Source organism: Babylonia areolata, chromosome 4, assembly GCF_041734735.1.
Source record: "Babylonia areolata isolate BAREFJ2019XMU chromosome 4, ASM4173473v1, whole genome shotgun sequence".
NCBI lineage: Eukaryota > Metazoa > Mollusca > Gastropoda > Neogastropoda > Buccinidae > Babylonia > Babylonia areolata.
The window spans coordinates 58,793,133-58,814,442 of NC_134879.1; the positions used below are offsets into that span (position 1 = coordinate 58,793,133).

General features: G+C 43.5%; 1 protein-coding gene across 2 annotated transcripts in view; it reads left to right on the top strand.

The window, feature by feature from the left end:
- The first annotated feature begins 13,136 nt into the window (after positions 1–13,136).
- Positions 13,137–21,310, top strand: part of LOC143281782 (protein Smaug homolog 2-like) — a 33,943-nt gene continuing 25,769 nt past the window's right edge. The window contains exons 1-5 of one of the 2 annotated variants that reach the window (XM_076587074.1): positions 13,137–13,513; positions 16,423–17,094; positions 17,587–17,895; positions 19,501–19,610; positions 20,878–20,964. In XM_076587074.1, coding sequence (XP_076443189.1) covers positions 13,306–13,513; positions 16,423–17,094; positions 17,587–17,895; positions 19,501–19,610; positions 20,878–20,964 — 1,386 coding nt within the window. In that variant the 5' untranslated portion in view covers positions 13,137–13,305. The remainder of the gene's footprint in view (positions 13,514–16,422; positions 17,095–17,586; positions 17,896–19,500; positions 19,611–20,877; positions 20,965–21,310) is intronic. The other variant, XM_076587075.1, reaches the window with a different exon arrangement.

A 21,310-nucleotide genomic window follows, 5' to 3' on the forward strand; every position in this document is an offset into this window, starting at 1 on the left:
GAATAAAAGAAAATAATAAACACATTAGACGAATAAGTAAATACTAAATATGACAGAGAATTTGCATGTGTACTGATGTGCGCATTTGTATGTGTGTGCATGTCAAGATACACATGCATATTGGTGGTACACTTTGCTAATGGGCTGAATGACAACAGTGGAACTGATTTGCATATCATGTCTTTCATAATTATTTGGTAAGCTTTTATGAATTTGTGTGCAATGTGCACTTTTGCATGCACACATGCATGACATGAGTGTGCATGACATAAACATGACCATTTTCCATAAACTGATGACAATCTGAAGCCTAAGGAACCAATAAAAACTGTGGTTATTTATATTTGTCTTGCTGCTCATTTGAGAACTGCTGACACTGATCGTTAGTTCTTGATGTGTGTTGTTGTTTCGTTAAAGAAAGTGAGTTTTAAGTAATCAATAGTCTCAGTTGTCAGTGCGTCTGTGTGTATCCAGGATGAACTTGAACCCCATTACTAGGCCAAACCTTGGTGATACGAAATGTGTGTGGCATGAGTTTGAGGTGCAGTCACCACTGTTTGTGTGTTTTTCAGCGACGTCATTGGTTCTGCAGTCACCACTAGTTGTGTGTTTTTCAGCGACGTCATTGGTTCTGCAGTCACCACTAGTTGTGTGTTTTTCAGCGACGTCATTGGTTCTGCAGTCACCACTAGTTGTGTGTTTTTCAGCGACGTCATTGGTTCTGCAGTCACCACTAGTTGTGTGTTTTTCAGCGACGTCATTGGTTCTGCAGTCACCACTGTTTGTGTGTTTTTCAGCGACGTCATTGGTTCTGCAGTCACCACTGTTTGTGTGTTTTTCAGCGACGTCATTGGTTCTGCAGTCACCACTGTGTGTTTTTGAGCGACGTCATTGGTTCTGCAGTCACCACTGTGTGTTTTTCAGCGACGTCATTGGATCTGCAGTCACCACTAGTTGTGTGTTTTTCAGCGACGTCATTGGATCTGCAGTCACCACTGTTTGTGTGTTTTTCAGCGACGTCATTGGTTCTGCAGTCACCACTAGTTGTGTGTTTTTGAGCGACGTCATTGGTTCTGCAGTCACCACTGTGTGTTTTTCAGCGACGTCATTGGTTCTGCAGTCACCACTGTTTGTGTGTTTTTCAGTGACGTCATTGGATCTGCAGTCACCACTGTTTGTGTGTTTTTGAGCGACGTCATTGGTTCTGCAGTCACCACTAGTTGTGTGTTTTTGAGCGACGTCATTGGTTCTGCAGTCACCACTGTGTGTTTTTGAGCGACGTCATTGGTTCTGCAGTCACCACTGTGTGTTTTTCAGCGACGTCATTGATTCTGCAGTCACCACTGTTTGTGTGTTTTTCAGTGACGTCATTGGTTCTGCTCAAAACAAGCAGTTCAGTCCCAAGAGGAAGAAATCCAGGTACAGAGAATGACAGGTCAAAGGTCAATCAATCAATTAATCACTTCACTGTCTGATACAGAGTACAGAAATTCGCCTTTAGGCTCGTCGTAATGAAAATAAACCCTTATTTTAACTGTTAAAAGTGCAGACATTGATTGTATGATTGAACTGAAAACACTGACACGAACATGGCGGGAGATGGTAGGGGTGAGGGACGGAGGGGCGTTGCACCATCAACCTCACAGCCAGTAGACTTGTTAACAATAATTGTATATATATATACAAAGGTTCGACATATAAATACATTAGTTAATAAGTCTTAATCATAAAATTAAACTTGGTTATAAATACATATATAACAAGGAACCTTTAAAAAAAATGCACACTCACACAGTCACATACACTCACACACACACACACACAGACACACACACACACACACACACACACACACACACACAGACACACACACACACACACACAGACACACACACACACACACACACACACACACACACACACATCCAGGGCCACAATTCAAGTTTAAGAACAAATAAGTCGCAGATTAAGACCATTTCATATGTAGAATAGCAAATTATTCATATAATAAAATACCAAATGAACAAATCACTTCATCTATTGGATTAAGGGTCACAAAATCTATATATAGATTACAGGCATGCAGATAAAAGCTTAATTTTGTAGGTAACAAGATAATCAAATATAAATCACACTGAACAACAGTTGAGTATAGTCAGTGCAAAGAGGCGTTTAAAACAGATACCGCTGTAGGAACGAAAGATTTTTAAAATATATTTTTCTTTGCAAGCGGCATTTTGTATCGCCGACCAGAGGGAAGCATTTCAAAACAGGGGTGGGTGTGTGTGTGTGTTTCAGACACGCATACATACTAGTACGCACATGTAACATCTTACATGCATGACAGTTTTGTTTATTCATCCCGCCATGTAAGCAACCACACTCCGTTTTCGGGGTTGGGTGGGGGCATGCTGGGTATGTTCATGTTTGAACCCACCGAACACTGACAAGGATTACAGGATCTATAACAAACGTGCGTATTTGATCTGCGTGTGTATGCACACGAAGGGGGTTCAGGCACTAGCAGGTGTGCACATACCCTACCCTTTACCCACTGTTACCGAGATTCGCGGATCCCAAGATCCTCAGATTGAAATCCAACGCTTTAATCACTGACTCGGCTATTGTGCCCATCGATGGCTGTTGGTGGAAAATTAAACATCAGATCAGTGCTTCCTTCTTTTCATTGTAAAAAGTTCGAATATTTTTGACTTTTTCTGGCCTGATACTTTACTAAGCACTCTTAGTGTTGCCTTGTTTGTGTTCCTGGTACGTCAGTGATGTGCCGTTTGGCAATTATTGTTGGTTTTGTATGTTTTTATAACTGTGTTTAGCACTTCATGTCTTGTTATCAGTGTTAATGCTCAGGTTATTATTATTCATGATTTAAATCCCATGACTGATGGCAAATTGACGGAAAGGTCAACGTCAGTCAAAGGCATGTCCTCTAGAGAGGTTTCAAGTGATGTGCATGAACTATGTGACTATAGGCTATTTGCGCCTAATTAAAACAAAAATGAATAGGTTTTCAGCACTGGACCGATGTTTTCTTCTTTTTTTCAGCCTTGATATGGCGCTGTGTTGTCTGCTGGGCAATAAGAAACAAAAGATAAGCTATGATCAAGACGGCATTAAACTTCATTTCTCCTCATACATGGTTGGTACAGCGGGTAATTGCGAACGATTCGTACACCGCCCCTCTTCCCAGCGTTCTTGACGGTTGCATTTCACAATTTAACGTCTGCTTCGACCTTTTTCTAATACCTTAATGAATATCCATTTCCAAGAACCAGTCAAACGGCAGCTGTTTCTGGCTATTTCCGCGCTCTGCTTTTCGCGCACCACTGCCGACCAAGGTTACAAACGTGCTCTCAAAATCCTAAAACCAAGGGAAGCAATTAGGTTGTAGGACTTGATCTTTGACAGTTTAAAATTGTTGATTTGATCGGATATGTTGAATGCGCATTATCAGTGCTGGGAGGATTTTTAAAAAAAAGCATATTAGTGACAGATGAGAATGTCAGTTTTGACAGGAATCTGCAAAATAGTGTCGTTTGCAATTAGACAATAGGATATTTTGACGTGAGTATTTGCGAACGATGCTGTACAGTTACTGAGCACTCTCAAACGGGTGTGTGCTGGAGTTCGGTGTTGGGTGTGCATGTTCAAATGTCTGTGTGCACTGATGTGTGATCAAAACCAACAATACTGCAACTGTCTGGTACGTTGCCGGTTCCCGGAATAGTATATGTTATGTCTAATGACGGAGTCACAAGACCTACTTCTGTTTTATTTGTCTGCAGTACCCAAAGCCATCGTTCGCAATTAGACTTGCCCGTTCGCATTTCCCCTCAGGCACCCCTGCCATTTCAAATGTAAACGTTGAAAAGAATGAGCAGACGAACGTTTCCTGGAGCAACCATGCAGTGGGAGAAAGCCTTCAAAAACAAAAGAACCACGTTTGACTCGGATTATCGAACGACATACTATCTTTACACATGAGTCAGTTGAGCTGGTCGCTCAGTTCGACTGGATTGTTCGCAATTAGGCATACCTACCCTATGTGTTTGTGTGCCATTGTTTTGACGCACGTTCTTACTGACACGCACGCAGTAAGCTTTACGCAAGACGGACCACATCGGGAATAATAATCATTATCAGCAACCACTGATACAAGCCGAAGCCCAAAACAATATTATCCTATGTTGTACTACTTCCGTGATCATAATCACACACACACACACACACACACACGTGTGTGTGTGTGTGTATATATATATATTATGGCTCGGACCCCTGTTCCATGACTGACAGATCTAAGCACCAGCCTCCACCCCTCGCACGCTGACCATCACAGCGTACACTGACTGCTGCACGCTATAAGTCAGTGACACGGCAACACTGTTTCCACTCCGCGTGTCTGCAGTGAGTGTTGGTCCTGCGGGATTGGCGATCATGAATCGGGCAGGAATGTTCAAAGTCTGCTGTCCCCAAACTTTATATTTGGCGTCGGTCACACACAGCTTCAAGGAGGTGTCAGAGCGTGCGGGCTGATCCATATACGCTACACCACATCTGTTTTGGAAAGAAAGGGAGCCTAAACATTAAATGCGTTGGTCAGGCCGCGGCCTTGAGAGCCAACTGTAGGTTTGTGTCATACACTTGTCTTGAGAGCCAACTATAGGTTTGTGTCATACACTTGCCTTGAGAGCCAACTATAGGTTTGTGTCATACACTTGCCTTGAGAGCCAACTATAGGTTTGTGTCATACACTTGTCTTGAGAGCCGACTCTAGGTTTGTGTCATACACTTGCCTTGAGAGCCAACTATAGGTTTGTGTCATACACTTGCCTTGAGAGCCGACTCTAGGTTTGTGTCATACACTTGCCTTGAGAGCCAAATATAGGTTTGTGTCATACACTTGCCTTGAGAGCCGACTCTAGGTTTGTGTCATACACTTGCCTTGAGAGCCGACTCTAGGTTTGTGTCATACACTTGCACTTTCAAGAAGGTGGCAAAGCGCGCAGATTGATCCATATACGCGACACCGGCACATGTGGTTAAAAAAATAATAATAAAGGGCAGGTGGCATGACGCCTGAGACGTACCTTCGTTTAAACCCAACGCCCGGTCAGGCGGCCTGGAGAGCCTACATCCTACTTGGTTTGTGTACTGAAAACGTTAATACAATAAATCAGCGAAATACGCAAATAAGTAAATACATCGAAATTTGATAAAGTCAGTGAATGAGACACGTGTAAAAAATTAACAGTGGTGCCATATAATGTCAAACTGGTGCCATGTCAGTGGTGTTGATAGTAACTATAGGTATCTACTACTGATATCAAACTGGTGTGGTAGTGACTGATCCGAATGAGGCCTATCGCTTTGCTCAAGAGGTGAATCAGTATGGCATGATAACCAATTCCTGTACTGATAATACACGTATAAGAAAAGAAATGACAGAAACAAGTAAGGGGGGGGACTTCGACATGAAAGGTGCGAGTTACGATCGAACTTAGCTACTGGTGAAGCTTTTTTTCTTCTTCTTAAAAAACAACAACTGACCTCACGTCCGGATCCAGATAGGTACAGTCCGTAAAACTGCACCGTACATCAGTCCGTCAATCTCACAGTGACTTTTCTTCTTCTTCTTCTTCTTTTATTTTAATTTCCCCCCCTTTTTTTTTAATTTAGGCGCGTAGAATGTGAGGCAAGTGACTTAGGCTACAAGTTGTAGGTTTGATGGGCTTGATCCTGTCATTAGTTCATAGTTTGTCTGCTGGCATGTAAGTACCAGTTTACTTTATATATTGTACTTTCAAATGCTATTATATGGACGTGGCAAATTAGCACAAGATTGGCCCCAGCTGTTTATGTCGGAATTAAGGGTTGTTTCCTCAGTGCTAGATCTAGGCTACAGATCCAGCACTGTCAATTGAATGATAGTTTAAAACTTTTAGGTCCAACCGCGTAATTAAAAATACAAGGCGTTGCTGAACGCCGCTCATTTAGATTCCCCCATACACGGCCACACCCGGGTTCGTCCTTCGCAGTTCCAGCGTCGGCAGTCCACGTGCTGGTAAAAGTTATTCATCAGTTTCACAGGTTCTAAGTGGGATTCCCCAAGGTAGTATTCTGGGGCCAATCTTATTCACTATATTTATAAATGATTTACCAGATTGTGTAATTAGCTGTTGTAAAGCTTTTGCTGATGATACTAAAATTTATGATAAAACTGAAAATTCCATGAAATTGCAAGATGATATAAACAAATTACTAAAATGGTCAAATAGTGGAATTTGTATTTTAACGTGTCCAGATGTAAAGTCCTACACTAAGGAAAAAATAATCCAAAACATGACTGTGTTATAAAAATAGACAGAACCACTAGTGTTGTTTCGGAGTGCGTTGAGGAAAAAGACCTAGGTGTAATATTTGATCAAAATTGGTCTTTTGATGCCCACATTCAGTCAGCTAGAAAGAAAGCGAATCTGATATTGAGTATTATCAGGAGAACTTTTACTTTTATGGATAAAGATATATTTACTAACCTCTATAAGACTATTGTACGACAGATACTAGAATATAGTAGTATAGTAGGCCTATAGTATTTCAGCTTAGGCCACAAGACCTTTTGCTGATCTTTTGATCAGAGCTAAGTTACCTAACTGTGGAGCTAATTCTAAACGATCTTTTGACCGTAACTAAGCTTCAGCCGAGTCTGTAACTGAGCGGTGTGTGGCACGATTCTGCACTGTCAGTGAAATCCAATGCCTTCATCCTTTCTCTTAACGACGTCTCTTCCATCTTGTCTTGCGAATCCTTTCTCCCCGCACCATTGTTTTTTTTCGATAAAAAAAATTCGTCGTGTATTATCCGTCTTCTGGACTTCATAATTTCATAACTGAACAATTCTTGTTTCTTCTTCTTTTTCTTTTTTTTTTTTCAGCCTGAGGGTGGGTGTGTGTGAGGGTGGAGGGGGGGGGGGGAGGCGTTGTCGATATGGGTATTGCATGTATGTTTTGTGAAATAGGCCTATGTTTACCTGATTATATAATTATAAGTGCAGTTGTTTTGTTTTTTTGTTGTTGTTTTTTTTAATCCTGTGTCGAAAATTTGACGGAATTGTGAATGTCAAAGGCATGTCCCAGCTAGGTTTATGTGCGCGAGCATCCGAAGATCGTGGCTGCACTTGTGGTTATAATTTTCTGTTTTTCAGTCAGTAACGTCTTCGGCGGGCGGGTTCAACGTCTGTTTACAATGTAAAGCTAAGTAATGATGTGTGTGTGTGTGTGTGTGTGTGTGTGTGTGTGTACGTCAGTGTGCGTGTGTGTGCGAGTGCGAGTTGTAGCTTGCCTAAACTTTAACTCTGGCATCAGTGCCACAAGTGGTGGGTTGAAAGCCAATCAACATAATGATAAGATCAGTGGTTTGTATGGATAATTTTTATGCTAAGTCACCACATTAAATGATAACATGCCGGGTGTTAGCAGGGTGACGGTTAAAGGTCAAAGTCATTATTTGGCAAAGTAGTGGTGAAAAAAGCTTCACAGAGACCATAATTAATTAAGCTTACGTCCTGCTATTTTAATCAAATTTTGTATTATGACTGGTTATGGATACGGCATCATCAGTTACTGATGAAATTTTAAAATCATTATTACGTCCATTCTCAAGTTAATCAGTCAAACTTGGTATTATTACTGGCCATGGATATGGCATCATCAGATCTTGATTAAGTCAGAGGTCAAAAGTCAAGGTGACAAAATGGCCGCACAAAAACGTTTCCCTTTCAGTGCAACTGGGAGACCGTCTTATTCAGTACATTAACTTCATCAGATGGATTGGTACTGTACATGATAAGGCAATCAGAGAACTGGTATAATCAAGCGTACCTTCACGTTTCTAGACAACAGTATTGTCGGTAAGACTTGTCACGTATTATGCAAACACTGACGGTTTGGTTCCCCGCTAAATGAAAGCGTCAATGTCAGTGCTGCAATTGAAGTGTACAAAGACGGAGCACGGTCCATATAGATTTTTCTCATGACAAAAAGGGTAGTATCTCAAGCTTCCTTCCCTTTAAGCAAGAAGGGTACGAGGTGATTTGATCCAAGCGTATAAGATATATAATAATGCTGATGACATTGACAAAGCATGTTTCTTTATTAACCCACAAACTAACATTGTCACGCCAAACAGTACTGACAAACTTCAGAAGCAACACAAAAACAGCAACGTTAGAAAATATGTTTTTAGTTACAGAGTAATCAAGAACTGGAATAGATCAGTCGACTAACCCCAGATAACAAACGTGCACCTAACATAAATGCCTTTAAAAAATCTTATTGATGACCACGATATCATAAAGGAAATAATGTGTGACTTTGATGGTCAAAGGTGACCCTGGGCTTGTGAGTACCTCAGTGACTGACCAAAAAATTACGAAAACCGATGGGGTGTACAAAACCAGAAGGCTTCGATGCTTGGCATCGCCCCTAATACCTGAACCTGAACCTGAACGTTGAGAACAAAATGCATGTTAATAGACCCGTTCAGAGGTCAACGGTAGAGCCTCGACAACCTCACAACCTGACCGCGGACTAGAATAATATTACTAGTCAGCCGTGGATTACAATATGGCGAGCATGTTGGAAAAAAGAAAGAAAAAAGAATCATTATAACAGGTAATATTTTTCTTTAAATCCGATTTCAAGTTCATCAAACATCGTGTAATGATTTGTTTTATTTGTTTTGGTCAGAACACACATCTGTTAAATTTAAAGGTCAAGGTAATATCTATGCGTGTATCATTTCCTCACCAGATCTGCTTTGAGTTTATTTCAGTTAAGAGATTATCGCACTTGAGTCTTGAAGACCTTGCCTAAGTTTTTCCTTCAGATTCTATGGGATTGGAATTTGCAGTTTTCAGCCTTGATATGTAATGGCACTGCGTGGTCATTTGGGTTCTATTAATTGTTTAACTGAGGGAACAAAGAAAAAAAAAGCAGCAAAGAACGAAAATGAAAGAACAGCGCGTATTAAAAAAAGAAAAAAAAAGAAAAAAGAAAAAAGGAAGAGAAAATGAAAAACAAAAAAGAAAAGAGAGGAAAGGCCTTCAAGACTCACTTGTGATACACTTTAAAAAAAACCCCAAGCTTTTTGTGTATTGAGTATAATTTCAAAATGTAATGTGTAAGATGAGAAAGATCAATTTAAAGCAAATTAAGTCCCCTAGCATTAATTACAGAGTAATTTCCCTTTTTTACTATCTGCACCAAAACGTTTGCAAAATAAATAAAACTTCCATGCTTAGCAAAAGAAGTTGCTGTTTGAACAAAAAATTATAACAATGACTGCTCTTGTTGTTGGGTCGAATATCAGATCAAAGTGTCAAGTTTAGAGAATACAAAAAATATAAATATAACAGTAAATGCAGTTTGCATTAGGTTTCATTATTTATTTTTTTGTGTCCATCCCAGAGGTGCAATATTGTTTTAAACAAGATGACTGGAAAGAACTGAATTTTTCTTATTTTTATGCCTAATTTGGTGTCAACTGACAAAGTATTTGCAGAGAAAATGTCAATGTTAAAGTTTACCACGGACACAGACACACACACACACACAACCGAACACCGGGTTACACAAGTGAGTCAATGAAAGACCTGCTAGGAAAAAAATGTGCGTGACCCTCCCCCCCCCCTCCCAACACACACACCACACTGACACGCTTCTCTGCGATCAACCCTTTCCCTTCTCTACCTCACCGCCCACAGACACCTCTTGCAAAACTTTGAGGGGACACGGCTGAGTCGTGAAAACAGGACAAATGTGACGTGTCGTAACGGTGGATGCTACGTTGGAGACACGTTGACACAGATGAACAGATGATGTGGAGCTGAAGCATGAGGCTGATATGTTTTGATGTCTTTGAATCGCGTGCGTACAGTGTCCGCCATCATATGACGTCATTATTAGCATAAAGGATTGAGGGAAACATGTGGATCCGCAACTAGACCAGATAGGAAAGCAAAACATCAATAGATTTCACGGTAAAAACAATGGCTTTATCGGATGTGAAATCGGGTAATATTTTAGGGACAGTGAGCAGTGAGTAAAAGCCGTATGCTGGCGTGACCACGGATGAAACGAGAACGGCAGTGAATGGGGGAAGGGGAACAGAAGAGAGAATCGTGCTTGAACGCAAGCGTGTCATGGAAGTTTGGTTTGACACACAAACACGCGCACCGACACAGTGTTTTGTTTTGAACGGAGTGTAAGATCTCAAGAACACAGGTGGGTTTGTTTGACTTTGGAGATTATACCTCAAGTCGTTAGGTGTGTGAATGGTTGTGGAAACCATTGTTTCGTCAGCGCTGAGGTAAACACAACATCGACCTAGACCTATTGTGACAGTGGAACCAGTGTGTCAGTAAAGAAAGGAAGAGAAACTGGAGTGTCAACATTTATATTGGAAATCACAAAATAATATTTATTTGATTTTGCGTTCCAGATGCATTCCAGGGACCCGCCCCCTTCTCACCCCCACCTCCCTTCCACAACCCCCGCCACCCCTCACCCCCCAAGTCATGATGATGATGGTTAGATGGGAGGAATCTTGACATCAGTTAAGTTCGTGCATTGACATAGTTCGTTAACTTCATCTCAGAATTTTACAAGTTCTACCGGTAATACAAGCTTTTGATTTGCAAACCCTTATGAGAGGATTCCCAGAAAATGAGAAAGACAGAATAACTGTAGATGTAGCAATTGTTAAGATGGGCTGGGATGAAGGGAATGGAATATATCAGAGGTTTAGATTTAGGTGATTGTATGATAGACAATAAGACTTCTGGTATTTAGTGTAAGGTTTTATAATCCAATTTAACCAGATCATTGTGCAGTGCTTTGAATCTTTTGTCAGAGGTACAATCTAGATTATTTCATTTTTTTCAGAATTTGTTTCATGATATTTGACTGAGTTTTATGCAGCACATGTAATGTTTTGACTAACAAGTTTAAGAATGGAGACATTCGTACCCATTCAGGCAATATAACACACTGACAGTGACACCCATTTCAGGCAATATAACACACTGACAGTGACACCCATTCACTGATTCAGGCAATATGAATCACTGACAGTGACATCCATTCAATGATTCAGGCAATATGACACACTGATGGTGACACTCATTCAGGCAATATGACACACTGACAGTGACACCCATTCACTGATTCAGGCAATATAACACATTGACAGTGACACCCATTCAGGCAATATAACACACTGACAGTGACACCCATTCACTGATTCAGGCAATATGACACACTGACAGTGACACCCATTCACTGATTCAGGCAATATGACACACTGATGGTGACACTCATTCAGGCAATATGACACACTGACAGTGACACTGATTCAGGCAATATAACACACTGACAGTGGCACCCATTCAGGCAATATAACACACTGACAGTGACACTCATTCAGGCAATATAACACTGACACACCCATTTAGGCAGTAACACACTGACAGTGATACCCATTCAGGCAATATAACACTGACACACCCATTTACTGACTTCGGCAGTAACACGCTGACAGTGACACCCATTCAGGCAATATAACACTGACACACCCATTTTGGCAGTGACACGCTGACAGTGACACCCATTCAGGCAGTGACACATGATTATGCCATGTGTATGTGTACATGTTTGTGCTTGTGGCTTGTTGGAGAGAGAGGTATCCTATTTCATTGCTTTGATCACTTGCTGTTATATTCTATCCATTTGTATTGTCAATGCTTCGTACTGTATACTCTATACTCTATAATTTTGATACTTCCACTGTTTCTGGTTTTATTATCTGTTGTTTCTTTAGTGCCACACCGGATGTTTTAACAAGTTTATGTTTTTTATGTGGGCTTGTTCAAGTCAAATTGAAGTGATTTTACATCTGCTGTTTACAAGTCAGCTTGTGTAGTGTACATGTCATGTCATGGGGAAGGTTGAATTACATTGGTGTCTTCAAAACGCTGTCTTTTGGAACAATGTTAGAAGATCAGGCAGTATCAGCATACAGTGTGTGTGTGTGTGTGTGTTTTGTGCCTGTCTGTGTGTGTAATTAACTGCGATGCAACTTTACCTGAGAAATAAGAAACAGTTGTTGTTGGTTTGCGTGTATTTAAGTCACAAACTACACTGAGAAAAAGTACAAATTCTGAAAAAACAAGCATGTATACAGTGAAATACACATAGACACACACACTTTACACAAACATACGTACATGTATACACATGAGCACATGGTTAATTTAAATTAAATGTTTGATTTTTGAGAGAATACACAGAGATGCACTCACACAAAACAGTCAGCTGAATCCTCTCCACAGCAGCCACATCTTATTTTGTGTGAATACATTGCACAGTGCCATGTTTTGATGATCGCTGGATTCAAAACAATACTGACAGCAACAAAATACCTCCAACCTTATTCCAGTTCATATACTGATATTGCCAGACCTTCTAACACTGTTTCAGGAAACAATGATCTGAAGAATTCAGCCTGCCCCAACACATCAGAAGTGAAAGCCAGGCCTCACCAGCCCTTGACTGTCTCTACCAGCATGCCCAAACACTGCAGCAAGTTCTAGTGGAGGACGAGGAGACTGACGGACTGCTGTGTTCTCTGGGACTGCAGTGTGGACATAGTGCTGTCAACACTGTGGACTGCAGTGTGGACATAGTGCTGTCAGCCCTGGACTGCAGTGTGGACATAGTGCTGTCAGCACTGTGGACTGCAGTGTGGACATAGTGCTGTCAGCCCTGGACTGCAGTGTGGACATAGTGCTGTCAGCACTGTGGACTGCAGTGTGGACATAGTGCTGTCAACACTGTGGACTGCAGTGTGGACATAGTGCTGTCAGCCCTGGACTGCAGTGTGGACATAGTGCTGTCAGCCCTGGACTGCAGTGTGGACATAGTGCTGTCAACACTGTGGACTGCAGTGTGGACATAGTGCTGTCAGCCCTGGACTGCAGTGTGGACATAGTGCTGTCAGCCCTGGACTGCAGTGTGGACATAGTGCTGTCAGCCCTGGACTGCAGTGTGGACATAGTGCTGTCAGCACTGTGGACTGCAGTGTGGACATAGTGCTGTCAACACTGTGGACTGCAGTGTGGACACAGTGCTGTCAGCCCTGGACTGCAGTGTGGACATAGTGCCCCTGTGTGGACTGCAGTGTGGACATAGTGCTGTCAACCCTGTGTGGACATCACGAGCAGTGGCCATCATGAAGGCCAACAGCAACTTCCGGGAGCAAGTAGGCCAAGTGACAGTGTGGTTCAAGGAGTGGAGTGAGTGTGAGCAGACGGTGGCGCTGTACTCCCTGCTAAAGAAGCTGACGCCCCCACAGGCCAAGTTCCTGGACCAGGTGCTGCAGCAGTCGCTGGCCGAATGCACCGACGTCAAGCGCATGCAGACACAGGCCAACGATGAAGGTCAGTGCTTTGGGGTTCCTTTTTGTCCCAGTCCTTGATTCTTGTGTATAATCATTGTTAATGCTTTCTTCTTGTTGTTTTTTCATTGAAGGCTATGATATTTAACACATTTCTGACTGCGGACGTCAAACCTATGTCCGTGCAGATCTGCGTTTGTTGCCTGCGGACGTAGTGTTGTCGTTTGTCTGGTCTACTTTCAGTTTTGGTTGCGATTAAAGGGAAGAGACTCTTATTCAAACCAGAAGAATTTGAAGGAAGGAAAATTCAAATCTCGTGTGGGTGATTTTGGAGCAAAAAAAGATGAGTTTGAATGCAAACTGACTTTGGATGAGGCTGTCAACAAAATCATGATGGAGTCTTAGAGTGAGGAGGAGAATGATGAATCGGAAAATGAAGTAGATGAGGAAAATAGCGATGATTTCGTCGAGCCGAGTGCAGAGGAAGGTGAAGAAGTGGCCAATGATTCAGACAGGGCATGTTTTCTTCAGGTCTGTTGTGGTGTATTATGAAAAAAGCTTGTTTTTTGTGTTTTTTTCTGTTTTGTTTTAGCAGTAATTTGTAATGACTAATTATAAATTTCCTGCCTTTAAAGGCTTCAGTACTAAAGTACAGTTATTTTTTAATAATGCCAGATTTGATAAAAATCTGCCATATTTAAAGATTTTATGAGCATTTTTCTGACCATACCCTCTCGTGTCAGCACATAGGTAAAAATTACTTGGGCAGGGGCAGGCAACAATGTTAAACTTAAAGGCTTGGGCAGAATAGTGTTAATAGTATATGATGAAAGGCAGCTGTTGGGTTGGGGTTTTTTTGGTGTCTGATTGAACCTTTGGTATGTACTAAAGTCCCCTATGGGGGTGGAAGAGTTGAGGTGATGATGTTTGATATCATATTGTGTTGTATTTCTCTTTGTCACTACACATTATCTGTATTGTCCGGAGTGCCTGTACCTAGGGCCACACACCTAGAGTGCCTGCACCTAGGGCCACACACACAGTGCCTGTACCTAGGGCCTCACACGTAGAGTGCCTGTACCTAGGGCCACACACGTAGAGTGCCTGTACCTAGGGCCACACACGTAGAGTGCCTGTACCTAGGGCCACACACACAGAGTACCTGTACCTAGGGCCACACACACAGAGTACCTGTACCTAGGGCCACACACATAGAGTGCCTGTACCTAGGACCACACACACATAGTGCCTGTACCTAGGGCCACACACGTAGAGTGCCTGTACCTAGGGCCACACACACAGAGTACCTGTACCTAGGGCCACACACATAGAGTACCTGTACCTAGGGCCACACACATAGAGTGCCTGTACCTAGGGCCACACACACAGAGTACCTGTACCTAGGGCCACACACATAGTGCCTGTACCTAGGGCCACACGTAGAGTGCCTGTACCTAGGGCCACACACGTAGAGTGCCTGTACCACATAGAGTGCCTGTACCTAGAGCCACACACATAGAGTGCCTGTACCTAGGGCCACACACATAGGGTGCCTGTACCTAGGGCCACACGTAGAGTGCCTGTACCTAGAGCCACACACATAGAGTGCCTGTACCTAGGGCCACACACATAGGGTGCCTGTACCTAGGACCACACACACATAGTATTTTAGTACCTGTACCTAGAGCCACACACACATAGTATCTGTACCAAGGGCCACACACATGTAGAGTGCCTGTACCTAGGGCCCCACACACATAGTGCCTGTACCTCAGGCCACACATGTAGAGTGCCTGTACCTCAGGCCACACATGTAGAGTGCCTGTACCTAGGGCCACACATGTAGAGTGCCTGTACCTCAGGCCACACATGTAGAGTGCCTGTACCTCAGGCCACACATGTAGAGTGCCTGTACCTAGGGCCACACATGTAGAGTGCCTGTACCTCAGACCACACATGTAGAGTGCCTGTACCTCAGGCCATACATGTAGAGTGCCTGTACCTCAGGCCACACATGTAGAGTGCCTGTACCTCAGGCCACACATGTAGAGTGCCTGTACCTAGGGCCACACATGTAGAGTGCCTGTACCTAGGGCCATACATGTAGAGTGCCTGTACCTCAGGCCACACATGTAGAGTGCCTGTACCAAGGGCCACACATGTAGAGTGCCTGTACCTAGGGCCCCACATGTAGAGTGCCTGTACCTAGGGCCACACATGTAGAGTGCCTGTACCTAGAGTCACACACATAGTGCCTGTACCTAGAGTCACACACATAGGGTGCCTGTACCTAGGACCACACATGTAGAGTGCCTGTACGGTAGTGTACCTAGGGCCACACACATAGAGTGCCTGTACCTAGGGCCATACACATAGGGTGCCTGTACCTAGGACCACACATGTAGAGTGCCTGTACGGTAGTGTACCTAGGGCCACACACATAGAGTGCCTGTACCTAGGGCCACACACATAGGGTGCCTGTACCTAGGACCACACATGTAGAGTGCCTGTACCTAGGGCCACACACATAGAGTGCCTGTACCTAGGGCCACACACATAGAGTGCCTGTACCTAGGGCCACACACATAGAGTGCCTGTACCTAGGGCCACACATGTAGAGTGCCTGTACCTAGGGCCACACACACACACAGTGCCTGTACCTAGGGCCACACACACATAGTGCCTGTACCTAGGGCCACACACGTAGAGTGCCAGTGCCTGTACCTAGGGCCACACATGTAGAGTGCCTGTACCTAGGACCACACACGCAGAGTGGCTGTACCTACCAGTACAGTGGGCTTTTATATGCATGACCGTTTTTACCTTGACATGTAGGCAGCCATTCTGTTTTCAGTGTAGACATTATAGCAAGTTGCGCACCATCCATACATATCCATAATTGAAAGTGAGAAACATTACAAACTGTGACAAGACAATGATAAACCGTTTCAGCGTTCATCGCGGGCCTGTTTGGGGAGGACAAAGGGAAGGTGATTGTGCAGCTCCTGCAGTTGCTGCCCCTGCTGCAGGCAGGCAACGAGAAGGCCAAGGGAGAGTACCTGCGGCTGATCCCGGATGTGCTGTCGCACACGATAGAGAACGGGGTGAACATTGAGGAGAGCCGCCAGCTGCTGTCCTACTCCCTTATCCACCCCGCCATCGGCCAGGACGAGCGCTCCAAGCTGCGCATGTGGCTGGGGTACCTGGAGGAGCGATTCACGTACAGCATCTCCCACACCCGCCCCTCTCCCACCTCTACCACCCACGACCCCCTGAACCCCACCCCCTTCCCCCCCATCTCCGCCTCTCCGTCACAGGAAGGGCTGAACCACTTGCTGGGCACGGCCGCTGCCAGTCCGGGCACGGCTGCCGGTAACGGTTGGCACCCCCAGACACACTTCCCCCCACCAGAAGGTGGGGCGGTTTCCAGTGGGGGACTGGGGGAGGGAGGGGCAGGGGGGTCCAGTGTGAATGGACACCAGAGCCTTCGTGCTTCCAACAGTCATGCCGGGGCCTTCAGCATGCACCACCCCCATCCCCACCCCCACAACGGCCACCTGCCCCTCCACGCCACCTCCTCCGCCCCGCCCCACTTCGACACCATGGCAGCATCCATTGCTCATGGTGAGACACCTTCTGTGGAAATTGTAATGAATCTTGGCTTATGGAGATAAGCATTCTGATGTACCATGGCAAAGAAAGTTGCTCTGTCTGAGTCAAGTCATTTACAAATTCTTGTGAATACATCTTGTTTACATTCAAGAGAAATAGAATAAACGGTACCAAATCTTTTATATGTTACTGAATAGAGGCACAGTTTTTCTCTCCTACAATTATTATCTATCAACCAACCATTAATTTTGGTGTTGTATACTGTACTATGACTGATACAATTGAGTTTTAGACAGTAAGTACATTTAACCAGAGAGTGTAATACAAACTGGCCTTGTTGGCATTGTAATAGTAATGGATTATGAGCACAACATTAGATGTGTTTCATGTCAAATGTTAGTTACATGTAACATTTTCATGTACCCCACAGGGTTTCCTATAAAAAAAAGATTTGAAAAAAGAGAAGAAAAACAGTGTGTGAAATTTAGTGTTGACATTTGCCAGCAGGCAGCACACAGCAGCAGCCTCCCAACATGCATACGCCTCTGCACCGCACCATCTCTGTCGCCCATGGCAACCCCCTGCCCCTGCGAGTGCAGAACCCAGAGAAGATGGTGACGGACTGGCTGCAGACGCACCCAGGGGGGTGTGTGGGGGTGGGGCGGGGCAAGTCGCCCTGTGTGGCGGAGCACGCCCCCCTGTCCCCCCAGAGCAGTGTGACGTCGTCAGGGAGCGGGGGCAGCGACTCTCACCATGACGACGGGCCGCAGCCAATCAGGGACAGCTTTCTGGAGGAGGGTAGTGGCATGAGAGGTGGGCAGTGTGTGTGTGTGTCACTGTGTTTTCTGTCATCAGGTTGATGTCTTTCATGATGACCAATATTAGAGGAGGGAAAAATGTGTGTTTTCTGTCTTTAGGTTACCTCTTTTCACAGTAACCAATATTAGAGGAGGGAAAAATGTGTGTTTTCTGTCTTTAGGTTACCTCTTTTCACAGTAACCAATATTAGAGGAGGGAAAAATGTGTGTTTTCTGTCTTTAGGTTACCTCTTTTCACAGTAACCAATATTAGAGGAGGGAAAAATGTGTGTTTTCTGTCTTTAGGTTACCTCTTTTCACAGTAACCAATATTAGAGGAGAGAAAAATGTGTGTTTTCTGTCTTTAGGTTACCTCTTTTCACAGTAACCAATATTAGAGGAGGGAAAAATGTGTGTTTTCTGTCTTTAGGTTACCTCTTTTCACAATAACCAATATTAGAGGAGGGAAAAATGTGTGTTTTCTGTCTTTAGGTTACCTCTTTTCACAATAACCAATATTAGAGGAGAGAAAAATGTGTGTTTTCTGTCTTTAGGTTACCTCTTTTCACAGTAACCAATATTAGAGGAGGGAAAAATGTGTGTTTTCTGTCTTTAGGTTACCTCTTTTCACAGTAACCAATATTAGAGGAGGGAAAAATGTGTGTTTTCTGTCTTTAGGTTACCTCTTTTCACAGTAACCAATATTAGAGGAGGGAAAAATGTGTGTTTTCTGTCTTTAGGTTACCTCTTTTCACAATAACCGATATTAGAGGAGGGAAAAATGTGTGTTTTCTGTCTTTAGGTTACCTCTTTTCACAGTAACCAATATTAGAGGAGGGAAAAAACATACTGGGGGTGGAGGGATTACCTTTGTCATGTGTTACACTGTGTTACAGAGGTCTGAAAAAGGGTTACCATGTGTCACACTGTGTTGTTACAGATGTCTGAAAAAGGGTTACCATGTGTCGCACTGTGTTGTTACAGATGTCTGAAAAAGGGTAACAATGTGTCACACTGTGTTGTTACAGAGGTCTGAAAAAGGGTTACCATGTGTCACACTGTGTTGTTACAGAGGTCTGAAAAAGGGTTACCGTGTGTGACACTGTTGTTACAGATGTCTGAAAAAGGGTTACCATTACCATGTGTCACACTGTGTTGTTACAGATGTCTGAAAAAGGGTTACCATTACCATGTGTCACACTGTGTTGCAGAGGTCTGAAAAAGGGTTACCATGTGTCACATTGTGTTGTTGCAGAGGTCTGAAAAAGGGTTACCATGTATCGCACTGCGGTACAGAGGTCTGAAAAAGGGTTACCATTACCATGTGTCGCACTGTGTTGTTACAGAGGTCTGAAAAAGGGTTACCATGTATCGCACTGCGGTACAGAGGTCTGAAAAAGGGTTACCATTACCATGTGTCGCACTGTGTTGTTACAGAGGTCTGAAAAAGGGTTACCATGTGTCACACTGTTGTTACAGAGGTCTGAAAAAGGGTTACCATTACCATGTGTCGCACTGTGTTGTTACAGAGGTCTGAAAAAGGGTTACCATGTGTCACACTGTTGTTACAGAGGTCTGAAAAAGGGTTACCATTACCATGTGTCACACTGTGTTGTTGCAGAGGTCCCCGTGTGGCTGAAGACTCTACGTCTGCACAAGTACTCGTACCTGTTCCGTCAGATGGCCTACGAGGAGATGCTGAGCATCACAGAGGAGTGGTTAGAGGCCCAGGTCACTTCTTTGGATTTTCTACAGTTTTTTGGGATTGAATGATTGATATGGATGATTATATAGCGCCTGTCCTCTGTTAGAGACCAAGCTCGTGTGCTTTACAAACATGGGGTCATTTGCACAACAGGCTGCCTACCTGGGTAGAGCCGACTGATGGCTGCCACTGGGCACTCATCATTTATTTCCTGTGTCATTCAGATTTCAGGCACGCACACATACACACTCAGACATGTTACATTTTATGTGTATGACCGCTTTTTGTTTATTTATTCCACCATGTGGGCAGCTATACTCTGTTTTTGGGGGTGTGCATGCTGGTTATGTTGTTTCCATTACCCACCGAATGCTGACATGGATTACAGGATCTTTAATGTGTGTATTTGATCTTCTGCGTGCGTGCACACATGAAGGGGGTTCAGGCACTTTTTCCTCCTGTTGTGTCCGTTGTGTGTCTGAATGTTATTTTTACCTGCATTCAGCCTTGCATTTTACAAGGACTGTCTGTTCTCTGATCAGATGTTCAGTCAGTCCCACAAGTTCCCACTCACTGTCAACTGATCCGTATCTGTGATTAAACAACGTCTTTTTACCAGAATACTTTAAAACTAAGGCCGCACGTTCCACCATTCAGCAGATATCAATGATATTTTTGGTCACTTGCCACACAGCAACATGTTCCTCACAAAGAAAAAAGAGACACACAATTAATTGACAGTAAAGTACAGATTCCTACAGTGTTTGAAAAAAAACAACAAAAAAACCCCACAAAAGTTTAACAATATTTTTCGATAAACAGCAAAAGTGGTATATATAATAAAGTGGATTTTTTTGGTTGCTGCTTGTCATATCTCCTCAGTCATTTTTTCTCAGCACTTTTGCATTAATGATTTCATCAGGGACACAGGCTTAAAATTTCCCAGATAACTTTTAGTTGACTTAGGGACAGGTAGATAAAAAAACAACAACAACTTGTCCCCCCAAATTTCTTCTTGCCCGCCCTAACTAAAGAAACGAGATTAATGACAACGACTGGTAGAACAGTGACAAGTCAGCATACATGATTCTTTGGAATGTTGCACAGGAAAGGTGTTTGTTTTCAAACAGTGACAAGTCAGCAGACATGATTCTTTGGAATGTTGCACAGGAAAGGTGTTTGTTTTCAAACAGTAAGAAGAAACAGTCCCACAGATAATTTCATGTCTGCTGTATGGTTTATACCAGTTGATACGTTTCATTCCTAGAACTCACCTAGCCTGTGTGTGTGCAGAAAGTGACCAAAGGCGCCCGCCATAAGATTGTGCTCAGCATTCAGAAGTTGCGAGGACGACAGAAAGTTCTGTGTGACTTTGAAAAGGTCAGTTTTTTTTAAATAGTGATTTTTTCACGCTGCTGTGTGTGGTAGTAAGATGAAGAGATAAGGGGGAAAAAAATTCACGTGTGTTGAAAAACACTGAAGATTGCTGTAGGTGTAGCTGCAGGGCATTGTGTAGCCCAGTGAAATCAGTGGAAGCGGAGTCACACTGAGAACCGGGGCATGAAGATGACCACTGTGGAGAGGGCTGACACTGAGAACCGGGGCATGAAGATGACCACTGTGGAGAGGGCTGACACTGAGAACTGGGGCATGAAGATGACCACTGTGGAGAGGGCTGACACTGAGACCTGGGGCATGACGATGACCACTGTGGAGAGGGCTGACA